Genomic DNA, 19,180 nt, shown 5'->3' on the forward strand with positions numbered 1-19,180 from the left:
CCTGGGCTTGAGGTGAGCCACTTCCTTCTTCCTGCCTGACTCCACTTCCATTGTTTGTTTGCTCTTTTTTTTCCTGATGTCTGAGGAGAGCAGACATAAAACCATGCTGCTCCTGAATTCTTCTTCTGTCATGGTGAACTGAACCTCTCACATGGCTGAGGTTGCAATTTCTTTCTTTAATCTTTTTTTATCCTTTTTTTTCTCTTTTTACTCTTCTGATTGTTGTAACTCAAGATCAACTGTAAGAAAAGATTTTTTTTCTTTTTGTACCTTAAGCTAGTTGTAGAATGATTTCTTGCATACAAAGGAAAGCTGGGATTTTTAGCTATACTCCTTCAGTTTCCTTTGGCTGTAGCTGGTTTCTGGTATCTTATACTCTGATAACAAATAAATCAACTAAATTCCACAAATGCGTAAACCTCCTGGAAATAAGTCCTCTTGGGTTTTGTTTACCTCCATATGAAGTTTTCCATATGAAAACTGATAACATTATGAAATATTGTATTGCCAACTCTTCATCTCCTTTGCAAATGCTCTTCTTTTAGACATTATATCCTTCTGTCTGCTACTATATGGATCCCTCTTTGAGAAAGCAGCTCAGGACATTTGCTGGAAGGATAATTTACACATATATAACCATATTGTTTGTTCTTTATGACATTTCTTGACATACCTGCTTTAGCAAAGAAAAAGATTCTGGGTATTCTTTATTTTTTATTTTTATTTTTTTTAAAAAAATCATGAATGGGGAAGATATGATTTTCCAGCTTTGCTGAATTGGACCTATGGATGTAAATCTCATATTTGCACAGAAATGTGCCATTGTTTTCTTCACTGACTAGGATGGTGAACTATTTTCTGGTATTCTTGGTAAAATTTTCATGTTAGCAAAAATGATATTTTGAGAAAATTGCCTATTATGTGCAAAAATGGTCAATTTTCTCCATAAAAATCTCACAATTCATGAAACTGTGTGAATTGTCCCAATTATGTGAACTGCCCCAATCATGTGAATTGTCAAAGTATGAATTTTTTTTTTTGCTTTACTTTAAGATTTGAAACACTGGATGGGTTGTTTGTGTCTTTCTTAATACTCAACTAATCCTTCTGTGTTTGTTGCACATGTATCTGCTTTACCTTTCAAAGTTGGTAGAAACATTTTTTGCATGTTACAGACACCTGAAGGGAAGAGCTTTTAACTGCTTTTTTCCACTGTCATCTAGAAGACAGGATTCTTGCTGGGCTTTAAAATTCCTCATTAAGGTGTCTCATAATGCCAAGACCAAGGGATTTTAAAAGTGTTATTTCCATTCCCAACTTTGTTCTTCATTCTTCACTACTGGCTATGTTGGTTCTACAATCTATAAATATCCAGACGGTTACACATCCCCAGCTGTGCTCAGTTCTTCATTCTAGTTGTCTTGCTTCCGTCTCTGCATGGTACCATCAGTGTGATTGCCCAGAATATGTGAGTCTTCACATTACATTCTCTTTCCCACAATTATTCAGGTATTTTTGCAACTGTTCTGGAATAAGAAAGGCATAGATTGAAAAAGTCAAAGCAGACTACTTTTCTCTCTCTCTCTCTTAAAGCATATGCCAAAAGGGCTAGCACTAGTCTATTACTGAGCTCTGCATGACTTCTAAATCTCTTAGGATGGTGGGTAGGGAAAAAAAGAGTAAACGAAGAGAAAATGTCAGGTGAACAAAAAGTTGCTTTTAGATTCCTTCCTTGGTAAACTGGAATAACTGACAGAAAAGGGTTGATGTAGGTAAGAATTATGGAGAAGAGTATTGGTCTCAGATCTTGGAAACATTAGTGTTTTTTTACTACATCTCTCAGAGCATCCATCATCCAACATGGCAAGTGGCCATGCTGACTTGAGGATTCTGGGAACAGTAGTAAAAAATAATATTACTAAGATCTGGTTGGTCTCAGTGTTTTGTAGCATGGTATTCCTGACTGTACATAACATGAGAAGTAGTTTGATATATCTGGCAACATGTTGACATGTAAACTTCTGTTTTAGCCAGCACTAGGACACATGCTACTAAAACACAGACTTTTACCATGTGCAGCTCTCTCTTGCTAGAGAGAATCGTAGAGACCAAAATTTGTGATCCCCTCCCAAGAAATCACTGCTTTATTCAACAATCACTCCAACAATGCTTTACTGTGAAGTGACATCACTTCAAGGCAGGGAAGGAACATGTTTTCCTACTTTTTTTAGTGTGTCTGTTTTGATTGAATTGTTTTAAATAGATGTTGGAAGCTGCCCAGAGACTCTTGCAGAGTGCAGGTGGCATACAAGTCAAATGGATTAAATGAATGAATGAATGAATGAATGAATGAATGAATGAATGAATGAATGAATGAATGAATGAATGAACAAATAAATGAATAAATGAATAAATACTACTAATTGAACTGTTCATTTTGTAACATTTTGTAACAGTATTTTGCATTGCACACATACACAAGTGTCATGTAGAAAGTTTATTTGCAAAGAACTTTGAATTTTGTTCAAAAAGCAGGGGTTGGTTTCTGAACAAAATAAAAGTTTTGCACAGTTGAAAGTGAATGCTGTTTTGGACAAAAACGTATTAGTTTTTTCACTCTCATGAATTTGATTGATTGATTGATTGATTGCAGAACTTCCTCATCTTTTTTGACAGGGCCTCTTGACATGTCAAAATGCCCTTCATTGTCAAGAATGACAGAATTTATGGATATCCATCCATCCTTAGTGTATATAGTATCTACCTCACTGAATATCCACATTCCACTTTATGATGTTCTCATGATACTGAGGAGGCATATACTGTACTCCTCTGCCTTGGAGATAAGATCAAATGTCACTCTAAAACAGTGTGTTTGATATGAAAGGGTTCTTACATGAGCACTGCATGGAAAAGAATGATTACAGAAATGAGGGTAACAGACTGACTGTTCTTCAGCCAACAATCTAATTTCATACTATGAGGGAAAACGACAACATTTGCGTAGGAGTTTCTAATAGGAACAGCATTTTTTTCTGACTGCCTTGCTTCTCTTGCTTTGAAATGTGTTTGCATTACTCAGAGATAATAAAGAAGTCACCGCACAACAACTTTGCAGATTTTCCAATTTTGTAGGTGACGCTGACATATGAAAGGTTTAATTTAGAGTCCAAATGCAAGCATCAGAGGCAGCAGGAAGGGGAGGTGGTTCACAGCCCTCACACAGAGAACTTTACTGCATTCAGAAGCTGTGCAAATCCCTGCTGTTTCTGTGGAACGAGATTTATGGTAACATGATGATAGGTTTACCTAAGTGTGTGCTACAGAAGAAGCTGGGAAGAGGGAACTGATACTCTGTTTGGATCAAGAGAGGATAAGGCTGCTGAGTTCAGACCCATCAGAGGGGTGATACACACTGAGGTATCTTGCTGGGCTGTCTGCTATAATAAAAGCTGTGTATACAACAGGGATTTAGGAATCAAAATCTTTTTGTTTTGTGTGCTCCTGCCCCCCCCCCCTCTCTCTCTCTCTCTCTCTCTCTCTCAAAGGCACAGCAGAAAAACAACCTCTAACAGATGGGCTGGGAAAAAAAGAAAAGAAAACAGGGCTTGGTCACTTTTGAAAATACTAAAATGAACTGTGGCTTGCTAGAGCACAGGACTCTTCATGAGAAACAATAAGAAAATCAAAGAGGTATGTCAGTCTGTCCCCTGTTTAAAAGAAAAGCACCACTCAAATGAAGAATCTATTATTCCACTTTAGGTTTTTTTTGGAAAGGTGCCCAAAGCTATGCCTCTTTGGAACTGGAAACAGAAGGCTACCAGGGATCAATGACAAGTGTGCATTAGAGCTGTGAAGATTTGTCGTTTTGAACGACAACTCCCCAAACTCTCCATGTAGCATAGTGACTGTCCATGCTGCCTGAGGTATTTTGGACACTTTAACCCAAAATTGTAGATCTTTAAAACTTTAATCTAATTGTATCACAATCTCATTAGGGATGGGTGGGAAATCAATTATAATTAATTTTTCATTAAAAAGTACCAAAATTTATAAATGTCTTCATATGTAGAATGAAAGAATTTGAGAATTTTAAAGAACCCCCCCCCTCAAAATAGAAACCAAAACTGAGATATTCACCCAGCAAAACTCAGGACTTGAATGCTTATCTCTTTAAAATATGGCTTTCAGTCCCTTTGCATTCAGTATTCATAGAGTGAAAGTAGGTTTTCTGCTCCTATATTTTTTTCTCATAAGTACCACATCTTTAAGAGGTATATGACAGTCAAGAACTTACAAGTGGGGGTGCCTGTACATGTTAAATAATATGTCAGTGCATATGAAGAATTTGGTTTCAATTGGTTTTAGATGTACAGTGGCAAAATATGCAAAAGATGAAGAAACTGAGGTATTCCCATCCTTCACCATAAGCACCCTGATGTGGTTCCTGGTTTGTGGAGAAACTAAGAAAGAGCTCATTGAAAGGAAGCCACTTGAATTGCCTCTATATTTTACTCAAAGTAAACCAGAAAGTAATTTTTTGACATCTGACTTATTGTGAGGGAACGAAAATCATTTTAGTAAAAAAAAATGTTGCAACACACTTGGCATTTCCAGATTCTTAGCAAAATGGCTGTCTTGTAAATTGTGCTGACATCTAAGTGAATTCTACAGCCACATCCAGACATGTTTGATTGACCCTATGCAGAAAGTGTGAAGAAATCCAAGAAACCTGTGTTATGGCTTTAATGCAAATGTTCATTCCACTGGCGAGCCTCCTTCACCAGCACAGGAAGCCATTATCCTCCTCCCTAGCTAGCATGAGACATGCTTATCTCATGAGATCATCTTAGGAAGGGTGGGGAGGAGTGGGTTACTTAAGGGAGGCTCCTCCCACTCCTGGTCCTCTTCTCTTCTTGCACGGAGGATGAAAGAGCTCACAGTTTGGCCTAATTCAAACTGTATCAGTTGGCTGTTTTGCTGTAAGGCTTGATTTGGAGTATGGGGGTTGCATTGGCACCCCTCCAGCGTTTTGGTTTCTGTACACAGTCTCCTGATGCAGGATTTGGAGTGCACAATTTGTCTTTCTTTAAAGTTAATTTATTGGATCTCTTTTGATACAAGGCTCACGATACGAAGTGGCATGTGGGGGGCTGCCAAGCCGAGCTGGCAGCGGTTTGTTGCACACTGCACATTAGTTAATTGTTTGTGCTCCGGGTCCGCCTGGACTGTACTGAATAGGTGTTTCCTAAAGGGGAATAAAATAGTATAAATTTAAATTTTATTATTAATAGAACAAACAGAGTAATCGGCTTTAGCCAGCAACATTGAGCGGCTGCTAACCCCACCCCACCCCACCCCGATTAGCAGGGATGTGGCTTTTTGTTTCATTATATATACATACATACATAGAAATAATTTAAATACATACATGTATAGAAATAATTTAAAAATAAGAGGAAAGAACTGATTAATAATAAATAATTTCTGATACATATTAATTGACTTAAGCCATTCATTTTAATTAATCAAGTTGAATTGTGCTTTACAATTGATATTGGGTAACTTCTAAAAGGGTGCACTACTATAGAATTAATTGTTGGCTTTTATAAGTGTGTGTGGGGCGGTGCTTGGGAATTGCCTTAATTGATATGGCTGAGGGTGACATATCCCGATCTGCATATTATTTGGTTGACACTCAGCCCCCGTAGGGTATGGCGTGATGAGCATCAGGCATTGTGGGTTTACATGGCTCGGAGAGGTCCTTTGGCGGAACGCCTCCTCTCACCAAGGTCTACCCGGATCACCTGCGTGAGTCAGGAGGTGAAGCTGAGGAGCCTGACGCTGAGAGAGGCCCAGAAGGAGAAGACACGAAACCGGGCCTTCTCGGCGGTGGCTCCTCGCCTCTGGAACAATCTCCCTCCAGCGATTCGCGCGGCCCCCGCGCTGGTCTAGAGGGGCGGGGTAAAAATCAAATCAAATAAATAAAAACATGGCTGTTTATTCAGGCCTTCCCTCCAGCCAACTCTTGATTTTTTCTTACTTTTCCTTTTTATTTTTACTGCTGTCCTTGTTTAATTATTATGTATTTGTCTATGTTTATTTGATTTTATATGTGGAAGCCGCCTAGAGTGGTCCGGTGGGCCAGATAGGCGGGGTATAAATTAAATAAATAAATAAATAAACTGCAAGGTTTGCAGAGAGGTATGTAATGGCCTTGGATTGGTGATTGGTCACGAAGAGATCCATGTGAATAGGCCTGAGCTGTTTAGGCACGATGCCGTGCACCTATCAAACATGAGCTTGGAGGGCATTAAGGAGGGGGCCTGTTGTTGGAGCTCGAGAGGCTCGATGGCAGGCATGGGACTTAGCTTTGCTAGTCCCTATGCTGTGGTGGGTAGTGTGGATAGAACAGGTTACAGTGGGTCCCATAGCAAACATAGGTAACACATGGCATATCTGATCTCCCAGCGCTGCGGATCATGCAGTTACATTGCTTCGGGGGGAAGATGCGCTGGGGCCACTCCCGGACCAACAGTCAGCAATGAGGAGGGGGCTTGAGGTCCAGGTTCTCGCTGTCTTCATAACCACGGGAACTTGGGGCTCGGAACTCGCCCATTATCTTGGTTAGGGCCATTGAGACCCCTCTGCAGAACTTGATTCCACACTACTGCAGGACTCCCTTTTTATCAAAGGAATTAATGATTATTTAAATAAAGTGTGGACCATGTTTATTCCACATATTTGTCTCATGTCTTTATTCCGGAGTAGGGGAGTAATGTAGTTCTCAGGACTGAAGCAATTGAATATGCGAGAGAATGATGACAATAGCCATAGAGGGGAATGGGGGAGGGAATGGAAAATAGGGAAATAAACCTACCATTGATGGAAAGCAGACACTATGAAGCCATTCAGAATGGTGTAATCTGTTTATGGAAATTAAGAGAAGAGAAATTGAAGAAGTGTTACCAAATTTGCACAATCAGTTTAAAAGAATACCTTGTTTCCTGAGGGTCAGAAGCTGCTGAGGAATCCAGCAGAATCAATAGAATCAATAGTTCACTTCCATTTCTCCCTAACATATGTTGTCCATTAGGGTAGATAAGGTAGCATACGTATTCATCAAAATTGGACATCCAAGCAGATTGCAATGGATCTGGGAAATTTGTTCATGCAGGAAACCCTGAAGCTACACATCTTCTATTGTCCAAATGAGAGATACTAGCAACTGGCTGATAAAAATCCATTGTCCAGAGAGATTTTCTTCAGGAGTAGTCCCACTTGTCTACTCCAAAACAACTAAGAAAACTCCCTCTTGTAAGGTGGCAAAAATCATCTCTGAGATGAAGCCAATCAGTCTCTCATCTAAGAATAGGAGAGCTTGAGCATACAAACCACTGGCCACATACCTGTTCTACATTCCTCAACCATGACAGAGATGTAAAGAATACCGGGAAATTCATTGTTCTCATCAGTTTATACTTTTTTCACTCAGATCAATACACTGGTGAGGAATTTTAGTGCTAATGAGATTCCTTGCCTCCAGCCAGAGAAAAACATCAAGGCCTCTGTAATTAATTCAGACTGTTTCTGCACAAAGTTACTGTCAGTTCCCTTTGAGAAACAAAGTATGCACACAAAAAGCAAACAGAAAATGGCTGTCTGAACATAACTATATATATATATATATATATTAAAAAACCCTCTCTGAGCAATGGAACAAAGCAGCAGCTTCTGTGAATTTGTGCAAATAGCATCTCATGGTGCTTTCTTGCTGAACATCGTCTTTTGGGCCAAGGATAAGAATCTTCTAATTTCTTGGCTTCACATGTGAGAATGAGCCAGGCAAGGACTTAACGTTCCTTTTCTATGACTATGACTGGAAACCATCCCTTAACACTTGACCAGATACTGTATTTCCGAGAATACTTTCATCGACCAAGCTGTTCAGTCACAGCATCTGAGTCATAACAGAAATGTGCAATTTAATTTTTTAAATGTCCTGCAGACATGTCACTGTGAGTTTAAAAGATTTCTGAACTAAATTATGTTGTTTTGAGCGCAGTGGACCCTCCCAACTTAGAAAACTTCCACCAAAAGATATTTGAAGGGACAGTAGAGTTGTTTTGGCAAACTATATTTTGGTTGTTGTGGGTTTTTCAGGCTCTTTGGCCATGTTCTGGAGATTGTTCTTCCTAATGTTTCGCCAGTTTCTGTGGCTGGCATCTTCAAAGGACAGGAGTCAGAACTCTGTTCTGTGGTGCAGTTTGTTTGAATAGTTTAGAATTTATAGCTGTGGGATCAGCTTTTGTCCTTTTCAGGAGATGGGTGATTGTGGCAATCGCTTAACAACAATAAACCATTCCAGGAAAATCGCCATTAAGCGAAAACATCGTAAAGTGAAAATAAAAACCCCATTGAAACGCATTGAAACCTGTTCAATGCATTCCAATGGGGTAAAAACTCACTGTCCAGCGAAGATCCTCCATACGGTGGCCATTTTTGCTGCCTGTATAGCGAGGAATCCGTCCCTAAATAGTGGGGAGCCATTTTAATTACCCAGTGGCCATTATAAAATCGCCGATCAGCTGTTTTTAAAAAATCATTTTGCGACGAATCAGTTCCTGAAGCAGGGAACTGATCATCGCAAAGCGAAATTCCCCCATTTAGACCATCATTTTGTGGTCGCAATAGCGATCGCAAAAAGATTGTCGTAAAGCGGATCCATCATAATGTGGGGCAATTGTAAAGCAGGACATCTCCAAATATCAACCCCCCCGGCATGCAAGCCCCCAGCCTTTGACGGCCCTCAGCCCAGGAAGGTCTTTCCCCCCAGCAGGTCTTTCCTCCCAGCAATGTAACTTCATGATCCACAGCGCCGAAAGTTTAGACCTACTATGCACTGATTGAACTTCATAGGCACTCACCGATTCAGTTTCCTTTCACACTACCAAACGTTAAAACAATTAAATAGCAATGGAACTATACTAACCACATGCCAGTGTGAGATAGGTGAAAGATCCCCGCGAGTACTTCAGCCAATTAAGTAGTGGGTCAAAAATTCCTATCCAGCCCCCAACAGGATGACCAGTCAGACTCACACTGGATATCAGGCAGGTGGCTGGGAAGCAAGCCTCAAAAGAGGCCGAGCATGTGGGGGAGCATCCTTTTAAGAATGTGCCCCTCCCCCAGGTAACTACGAGAATGGCGCATCTCGTGCTATCCCAAGCAGAGGGCAAAGATGCTCCACTCAGCAATAAGTGCTGACGGAGCCGACATTTCACTTGTGTAGTGATTTAGTTGTAGTGTTGCTTGTGTTCTTGCTTTTTGCTGGTTGTATTCAGGGCTTGTCCAAGACATCTGGATGCTTGAAAAACCAGCAGATGTCAATGACACCCATCCTAGTCAAGGTGAATACTAACAAAATATTCTATTTTGGGACATTAGACAGAAAATCCCCTCTCTGGTAATTTTTTTATTAACGTAAAGTTAAATAACATCTGCTGCCTTTTTATGATCCCAAACCAGCTGCCTGAACGAGCTAGTTCACTCTGCCTAATCATAGAGTCAGTCTTGCCTGTTTTAAACATGATGGCAAAATAAATATCCATGTTTATTTAAAAAAATAATTAGTCTCTCTTCCCCCCCCCCCTACACAGTGCTGTTGACTTTACAACTATATCAAAGTTGTTCTCTCCCCTGCCCATCCAAATCACACAGTCAGTTGTTTCCTGGAGTTCTTCAGCTTACAGCTGAAAACCTCTCTCTAAGCCATCTCATTACATTTTGCAAACCTCCTGCCTTCAATAACTACAAATGAAACTCAGGCACAATGACTCCCTCTGGATCACAGATAATATCCAGCTGCCCTAATTCAGACTTGGTCAAAGGAAAGACGTTTTCCTTATCACCACCACTGTGTTACCCAACCAGCCAGAACAACCACGGCATTTTATTTTATTTGTCTAAGGAAGGCACAGGAAATACCACCCACGCTGCCATCTATCCACACTTTGGAGAGAGAGCTATGACAGTTTTACAATAGTGCAATACAGACAGTTTTTGCATCTCTGTGATATACTATTTCCTACTTTCTGTCTTCAGATATGAGGGAGGGGCTACTTGAAAATTACAAACAGATCAGCTGCTAAGAAAAAAAAGGTATGAATCATTACCAGAACCTAAACATCTTTTCTGGAAGTCATCTCCCACCCCATATTAACAGAGATGGCACTATTGACGTGCATATTGGAGAAATAAAACTTGCATCTCCCAAAAACAGCTAGTGGGAAGGAAAGCCAACCTTACCAATACCAAAGAATCTGTTGTTCCAAGGGTCCACATTGCAGACAGGATTTCCCACATAGCCATTGTCAAGGATGAATAATTTATTCTGCCTCTGCCCTTCAAATGGCCCCATATGGTCCTGCAGAGCAGATCCTATAAAGACACACATTGGGAATTTGACAATTGATGCATAAGATGTTGATCATCATTTGGTTTGTCCTTACACAATACACAGGAAGATTTTTTTTTAAATGTTTAATTTTTTAGAAAATTAGTCTAGCTATAACATTGACGATTTTTCCCCATCCTCCTCCTGCAGGTATAACATATGCAATGAGATTCTGACAGCTGGTATTTTACTAGTAGCAGGTTTGGAAGACAATGTTTATTAGATGTTGCTCATGAAGCCTTGCCAGCTAGAATTGGCTGGAGCCACTGAAGAATTCTCGGGGCATACTCCCTGCCAGGAGTGACTCATCAATCAAACAGGAAAGTTCAGACCAAAGGTCATGTTGTGTCGATAAATGACGAAATACATTGAAAATAAGACCAAGCTATGTAGCTGTCTTCTTTCAGTGTTGGAGACTTTATACATTTGTTTTGATACTTCATTGTCATGTACTCAGTATTAGATATGTATTTAATAAGAAAAATGATTGTTACCAAGAATATTGATACAGGCAGTGTATCTGTCATATAGATAGCAGATACACAATATATGTAAAACATATTGCTTACTGAAGCCATTCGCTGTAGTCATGTGCTTTAAATTAACTTACAATCACTTAATCTCAGTGATATTTAAGCAATCCACCTGTTAGAAAGATTACATCCTTTATATTCATGTGAATCATAGCAAGTATATATTATAGTAGTAGCAGTCTTTATTTGCACTAGCCTTCTGCATTTACATGTAGAACATAAGAATTACTGGGATATAAAACCAACATACTAAAATCAAGAGGATAAATACAGAATCATCAAATACGATATACACATACTCAAAAAAATTAAACATTAAAGTCTCCAAATAATTACAATTTGAAAATCCTACTTAACCTAATTTTAATTGCTGCTGATACATTTTTTGCAGACTGTAACAACACCTGTTTATCTTGGTCTACAAGAAGAAAAGATACCTAAAACTCTGATGAGTGGACCAGCTTGTTATCTAATAAAGGATAAATTAACTCGTTGTGCACATCTCAAGGGCTCAGGTTATAGGAAGGTTGAGTATCAGGAAAAACTTCCTGTTAGAGCAGTACAACAGTGGAACCAAATACCTCGAAAAGTGGTGAGTGCTCCAACACTGGAGTCATTCAAGAGAAACTTAGAGAACTGCCTTGCGGATATCCTTTGATTTGTATTCCTGCATCGAGCAGGGGGTTGGACTTGATGGCCTCGTAGGCCCCTTCCAGCTTCACTGTTCTATGATTCTATGATCTCTGCAAAAACAACAAAACAGTAACACATGGGTAGGCATTTTAATGCTGTCTCCGTATACAATTTTGTAATGGAATCCTTCTAAAATGACAGTAGTATTGAAAGTACTGTCTGACATTAAGTCATGCACATGGAAAGGCCCTTCTGTATTTAGGAACTGTTAGCACTTGCAGATACTGTCTTTGGGCAATTTGTTAAAAAGCAGTCATACCAAGGACATGATTTTTTGGTGGCAGGTAAATTATTTTGAAGTCCAATATCATACAGGTGCTGCTTTAGTAAATTTCTTGCCTTGCCATAATGAATGGTCAGTAGGTGATGAGATGACAGTCCATAAGAATGCATTTTAGACACAATATCTTTCATCCATTTGCTCTCATATGAGACCAGCATAACAAGAGAAAGCAGACATGAAGGACCTACGAGTAAATTCAGCCATAGCCAAAAATTAAATGTCCTGAGCCAGCCCTGTGTAGACACTGAAGGAAGAGCACCTTCCGACCTCCAAAAAGAATTTGCAGCACAGCCTGGTACAGCAAATACAGTGGTGGCTCACAAGACAAATGCCTCGCAGGACAAAAAACTCGCAGGACAAATGGTTTTGGCAATGGGGGTTTATGACTCGCAAGACAAATGTTCCTGCCTCATGTTTGCTGACTTTTAAATGTTTTTCTATGATGCCTAAAAAGGTAAAGTTTTTTAATTGAAATTTTTGAAATCATCTGCACAATATGTATGGCTTTAAAGAGCATTTAATAAACCCTTATTAAACCAAATTTGACTTTGTTCTGAATTTTTTGCCCATAGGAACACATTAATTACATTTCAATGCATTCCTATGGGAAAACGCATTTCGCAAGACAAATTTTTCGAAAGACAACATTAATCATGGAACAAATTACATTTGTCTTGCAAGGCACCACTGTATTTGCTTAAGTAGATACTGTATGTAACCCATTGCTAAATTCATAACAGAAAACTACACACACTATATTTAGTCCTATTATGATGATGTATTATACTGTGTAGTTAAATCCATAAAACACTTGTTTTAAATGATGGTAGATAACTGCTGGATAGCTCAGTGGTTTAAGGTGTCTGGCTGCACAGCTAGAGGCTGGGAGTTTGATTCCCCACTGTACCTCCTTGATAGGGCAGGACTCGAAGATCCATAGGGGACCCTTCCAGCTCTGCAGTTCTAAGATGATGATGGCGATGATTATTATAAATAGCCTGATCAAGATGAAATTACAATACAATTCATGAGGTCTTATGCATTCAAAAGGGGACATTTTGAGCTGGTGGAGATAGGCAGAATCTTTCACAGATGTGTATGTGCACTCTGAGCCATCAGATTGAGATGGATGTTTTCATTCCTAAGGCTCCTCCTTTTGGGTCAAGCTATGAACTACTTTTTTTGTTTTGTTTATTAAGCCATAGAATTATGCTCACACTTCAGAAGCTGCAAAAGGAATACTCTTCTTCCACCCATGCTGAAAGAGGTCATTCTTTATACTAATGAGCTCACTGTGTGTTCTTTCCTTTACCCACCAAAGCTCCAAGATTCTTTGTCTGTTACAATTTACACGTAATGTAAATTGTTTTTCCCATTTGCATATTGCTGTTTGTGATTTCCAAGGAGAAGACTCCTTGGAAAAGACCTTGATGTTAGGAAAGTGTGACGGCAAGAGGAGAAGGGGACGACAGAGGATGAGATGGATGGACAGTGTCTGTGAAGCAACCAACATGAATCTGACCAAACTCCGGGAGGCAGTGGAAGATAGGAGGGCCTGGCGTGCTCTGGTCCATGGGGTCACGAAGAGTCGGACACGACTAAATGACTAAACGATGTGTGCCTGCTCCTTGTCCTTTTTATGTAAGAGAAAGTGAGATGGAGAATCTTGTTCATCTGGGCAGAAGGCTTTGGATGATCCTTAAAAGTTTACCTTTCAATCCTTGTGTATGCAGCTACATTTGCAGACTAAAATGTCCCCTCATGGCAATCTTAAAATATTTCCTTGCCAGCAGTATAATCACCTTTAGCACATCTGGCTATGCAATTGGACATGCCAAAGAAACTGTTCTTCACATTTCAATAATAATTCAAATAAAAGTTGTCTTTTGTGAGCTTTCAGAATCACACTTTTTTTACCACTTGAGGGAGCACTACTTCTAAATGGAAATCAGGCTGTCATCTACTTTAGTCCTGTGATCATTACAGTTTGGAAGATCTTTCTTTTTAGGAACTTCTTTAATAGCTACAAGGTAGGCAGGTAAAAAAAAAATCCTCTTCATGCTGGAAATAATTGTACCTCACACATTTGGCTGGCCCAGAGGGATGGCCTCATCTCTGATCTGATTATGACAATAAGACCTGTACCCAAAATCACATTTTTTTTTCTTTAAATGGAACAGAGAGAATTTCAGATGTAGCACAAAGTAAAATGGACATCTTTAAACAATGGAAGAAAGCAGCAAACACAGAGATATGCGAACTTGTTTCTATGCATTATTATTAATAATAAAAACCAGCAGGACTATTTGTCAAGTCACTGCCCTTGGCTGTGTTACAATTAAACTTGTTGAAGTATCAAAATGGAGAAAAGAACAAAACAAACAAAGCATTTCCTTAAAAAGGAAGAGAATGAAATGGAGGTGGTTGGTGACGGAAACATAAAGAAGAGGGGAAATGTAATACTTTGTCTCCTGGAGATTTTTGATCATTATATCTTAACCATGATAGAATAGGCTTCCTGCAGATGCATTCAGCGGAAGACAGACTTGAAAACTCTCTCCTTGTTCTGACAATAGAAAGCTACATACCTACCAGCAGCATCAAAGATATACAGAAGATCATAAAACTTCTCCTGGAGGTCTTAGGGGGAAAAAAGAAAGCTGGTTGCTTGAGTGTTTTGTTTCATCAGGATCCCTTGACACTTGCCAACACAGCAGATATGAGAACCAGCACCTGAGTGTAAGCCCATTAGAACACCATGGGGTTTTCTTCTGAGAAGGCGTCCATAATCTTGTGCTACATGTCTGTTCTAGCAAGACTTGTGCAGGGGCATTTTACAGATAACAATGTGGTGACAATGGTCACTAGCAGGCATGAATTACTGTTCAGAGTAGGAAATGTTTTATCCCATAAAGCATCTTTCTGCTCCAAAAGCTGCCATGCCAGTTCCCTGAATGAAAACTAAATCTACACTAGAATTCCTGGTGTTAGCAAAGAAAATCCTGGGGCACAATTTTGGCTTGTTTAAGACCCCACAGGCTGTTTGTCTAGAAACTATAGGAGGGCAGAAAACTGACTGTAACATTTTCAAATCTGAAAAACCATAGTCCAGAAATGAGAGAGTTGTGTCTTCCAGATATTTTTGAACTAAAATTGTCATCATCCCTGAGTATTGCCTCATTCTCTCCAGAGCTGTTGGATACTAGAATCCAACAAGATCTGGAAGGCCCATGACCCTCCCATAGTCTAAGCCTGGCCCCATTACCCTAGTAATGATCAGGAAAGGGAAACAGCAGATGTTGCTCCTAGTAAACCATGGGTGAGCCAATCAAACTGTTCTCCCCAAAACAGGTGCTGCTACATGGCTGCTTCTCACATGACACATATCTAGGTTTATCAGTCAGAGTACTTCCAGATCAAGCTTTTATTGCACAGTCCTCCCCTCAATTTATGAGTAATTGTTATTTCATTTCTTCTTATGTTTTCCCACCTTTGCAATCTTATGTTTTTATTACCAAAAATCTATTAAAGCAATAGAGCGGAGTGATCTGGTGTGATCTATTTTCTGGCAATCCACACAAGGCACAGTGAAATGCATTTCAGTCCAAACCAGATCCCTGCCTAATCTGGACCTTTTTGGTCCAGTTCTAGTATCTCTAGTACCAGATATAATTAAGTGCCTGTCTGTCTTGCCTGACAAGAGAGGAATTAGTGGGGGAGGACAAGTTATTACGACAAGTGCAGAGTTTCAGTGGATGGCTCTCCATCCAGAATTCAAGGAAAGGAGAGGCAGCCTTTCTTCTGCTCAACCATGACCCAGTCCTTGGAGTTGCTTTGAGAGTCTTATCTCTGCTCCTAAACTTTATTTTGTAAAAAGGCAAATCAAATCACAGAGAGAGTTACTGCACCCTGATTCAAGGAAATGGATCACTGGGAACATGAAACTAATTTAGAGCACAGAACCAGCTCTCCTAACTGAGTGGTCCTTAAGGAGTTGCACTGAAAGTAGTTGACTTCCCTTACTTCACATTCTCAATTACTCTTACAGCTTGTTTGCCTTAATCTATCCTGGCCTGCAGAATACTGTCTAAGGTAGTGATTCTGGTATATGAGAGAATCCGCCAAGAAGGTCATTTGAAAAATGTGAATGGCTCAACCGTATAATTATTATTATTATATGAATAAGTGTGCTTCAGTCATTTTGACCCATTGACTAAACTGAAATAATAATACTTTGGATGTATTTTATTTTGGGCATGTCATGAGAAAACAAAACTCACTGGAAATGTCAATAATGATAAGAAAAGTGGAAAGCAGTAGGAAAAGAAGACCTCACATAAAATGCATTGTTTTGACATAATAAAGGAAGACATGGCTTTTAATTTGTAGGATCCAAGGACAGCTGTTGATAACAGAACCCTTTGCAGGTAATTAATTCATAAGGCCATCGTAAGTTGAATATGACTTAACATCATCTGACAATGGTCAATGAGTAGCATATGTGCCAACATGTGTTTCATTTTTGTGTGCAAAAACATGGGATGAGTTCCACTTAGGAAGAAATAGAGTGCCACATTCTGGTACATATGAAGGATGGGATGAGAATGCAGATGGTGTTTGCAAGAATGCAACAAAATTGAGTTCTGTATATCCATAGTAGATAGACAGGAGCAACAAAGGGCCAGTGGCCATAAGGGTGCTACATCGGACAGTGGGCATATGGGAGCTTTACTCTCTCCAGTTACTAAGGCCAGGACTGAGCTTAAATTTTGCTATCTGTGTGTGTCCCTATCATCTTGCAGCATGATTGTTTTATTCTACTGTCTTGCCTTTATTTCTACAATTCAATCTTGGGTTTTATTGCAGGGTTAACATGCAATGAGGAAATGTAGCAAAGGAATGATGAAAATAGCCAACCAGAGAGGTTTCAAAAGCCACATACATTCAGAATTTGGTGCCATGGATTGCAGCCAACAGGTTTACTCGTATGGTAAGGTTATCACTCTCATCCAGAACACATCATCGATGAATGGAATACTTTGAAATCTATCTTTTCTCACAGCTGAGCAAAGGTTAATTAAACACAGGCACGTTATGGATAAATGTTTATTGGAAGCAGTGGACATTTGGGTAAAATTTCCTTGATAAACAAATTGGAAGGTCTGTTCTATGTTTGGTTGCTTTTGATGATAAGTATCAAAAGTGCTTTGAAATGGCGACTTTTGGATAATACTTACTAAGCTTTAATTTAGGTGATCCTGGTTTCTGCCTGATAAGAGTCGCTGTTTGTTGCTCTCTTGTGCAGATATAAGTTTAACAAGAGAAGCTGAATAAATTGTAAGCGCTGTGATGTGGTTCTTGTATTTACTCTTCCTCTTTGTAATTCAAAGAGAATGTTCTATTCCAAATCTTAATACCCTGTGGAAGGATTAGGGTTGTTTCTCAGAAATCCCACCAAAGGGATCTGAAAATAAAGTGTTTATAAACAGTCCGTTATGTAGATATTGGTAGATTTCCATTAGGTAACAGACAATTTGACATCATCCTATCTGGAGGAGATGTTGGAAGTTACTTTTCTGCATTACAACTGCCAGCAATACCCAAGCCATTAGGTATGTTGGTTGGATATTCTCAGGGTCACTGTCGCTTCCAAACTTCATTGTGAAGCATTACAAAGAGATGTGGGATTAATCTAGTCATGTCTATAAACATGAAACAGGCTTGTACATCTCTCCTTGTCCACTGTGAGCACTTAAGATGGGACCATGATGTTCCTTGTCATTGCCACATTTTCCAGCATCCATGTGAAAGCATCACATGTGGACCATTGGTCCAGATAGGCGGGATATAAATCAAATAGATAGATAGACAGACAGACAGACAGACAGACAGACAGACAGATAGATAGATAGATAGATAGATAGATAGATAGATAGATAGATAGATAGATAGATAGATAGATAGATAGATAGATAGATAGATAGATAGATAGATAGATAGATAGATAGATAGATAGATAGATAGATACTGAGGGCTCTTTCATGCCAGATGGAATCCCAAATGGCTCTGAATTTCTCCTCACTTGTTAAAGCCAGATATCTATATTGGTAGACTGAGACTGTTCACATATTTTCTGGGCCTTTGCTGAGTTGAGAAGAGCAGGCTAAGCCTAACAAGCTTGACTCTTCAAGGAGAAGGGAAATCTATCAGTTTTTCTTTCTCCCACATTCAAATTTTGCAAACTTCACGTTCTTTGGATCTGGGCAAATAATTTCTGTAAGTTTGTCAAATATGAAGTGAAAACGTTCCCCTTTTTCACCAGCCAAGTTCTAAAGGAACAGCTCATCCAAAACGGAGATGTCTGTTGCGTAGGAGTTAAACACGAGAAACCTCTTAGGAAAAAAAGAGTAAACAACCTCAATATGTACAGATTAAAAGCCAGACATTTACAAATTCTCCATTCAATCTTGGGCCTGGATGGGCAAAACAATGGCTGAACTCTCATTCCAGAGTTCTGCAAAATACATAACTTTTGGAGATGTGGCTCTAGTTAAGAAATCTGCATAGACATTATCTGTTGCTTACCGAGTCATGCCACTTAGTGTGCAACAAATAATGCCTATAGAGATTTCTGAATTTGAAATGTTGTACCTCTAAAACTTCTGCATAACTAAGAATCTGGATTTTGGCCAAGCTGTTTGGATTTTCCCCTTTCATGTTTTACATGTTTAGTTCTTTTCATCATGAATATGCAGAAATATGCAAATTTTAATAAATTCTCATTAAAAAAACAGAAGTGAAATTCTCACCAATCCATACCTGCAAGTTCTTCCCATGTGCTTTCGGTGTATGAGCAGGGAGTTCTATGAACCTTGTATGGCAATTTAGAAACAGTATTTTCCACCTAAGAAGCCACTTGTATACAAGCTTCCTTTCCCTAGAAATTATGTTATGAACTAAGCTGTAACTATATTATTACTCCAGATGGTACAAACTGAAGTTTTGGCAAAGGTAAGCCAAGATGTGTTTCTGGAAAGCTAGTGTCATTGTTGAATAAGAAGCCAAAAGACACAGGAGCTAAGAATAAATGGAAGATTAAAAGCAAAAGAGACGAGAGTAGCAGAGATTAGAAACTGGCCTGAAAGGTCAAAGAATGGCTAAGTGCAGCAATGCATCAACCAAGATAAGTCGGTGGGAAGGTAAAGAGAGAAGTCA

The 19,180-nt window shown here is 39.3% G+C and overlaps 1 protein-coding gene across 1 annotated transcript; it reads right to left on the bottom strand.

Moving 5' to 3' along the window:
• Positions 1-735: 735 nt before the first annotated feature.
• Positions 736-17,777, bottom strand: LOC144583202 (uncharacterized). The gene is made up of 3 exons (XM_078376628.1): positions 10,309-17,777; positions 6,881-6,926; positions 736-5,248 (listed from the first exon to the last, which is right to left on the bottom strand). Exons 1-3 carry the CDS (start codon positions 10,454-10,456, stop codon positions 5,101-5,103), a joined length of 342 nt encoding a protein of 113 aa, XP_078232754.1. The 5' UTR covers positions 10,457-17,777; the 3' UTR covers positions 736-5,100.
• Positions 17,778-19,180: the final 1,403 nt, after the last annotated feature.

This window comes from Pogona vitticeps, chromosome 5 (genome assembly GCF_051106095.1).
Source record: "Pogona vitticeps strain Pit_001003342236 chromosome 5, PviZW2.1, whole genome shotgun sequence".
NCBI classification, from domain to species: Eukaryota; Metazoa; Chordata; class Lepidosauria; order Squamata; family Agamidae; genus Pogona; species Pogona vitticeps.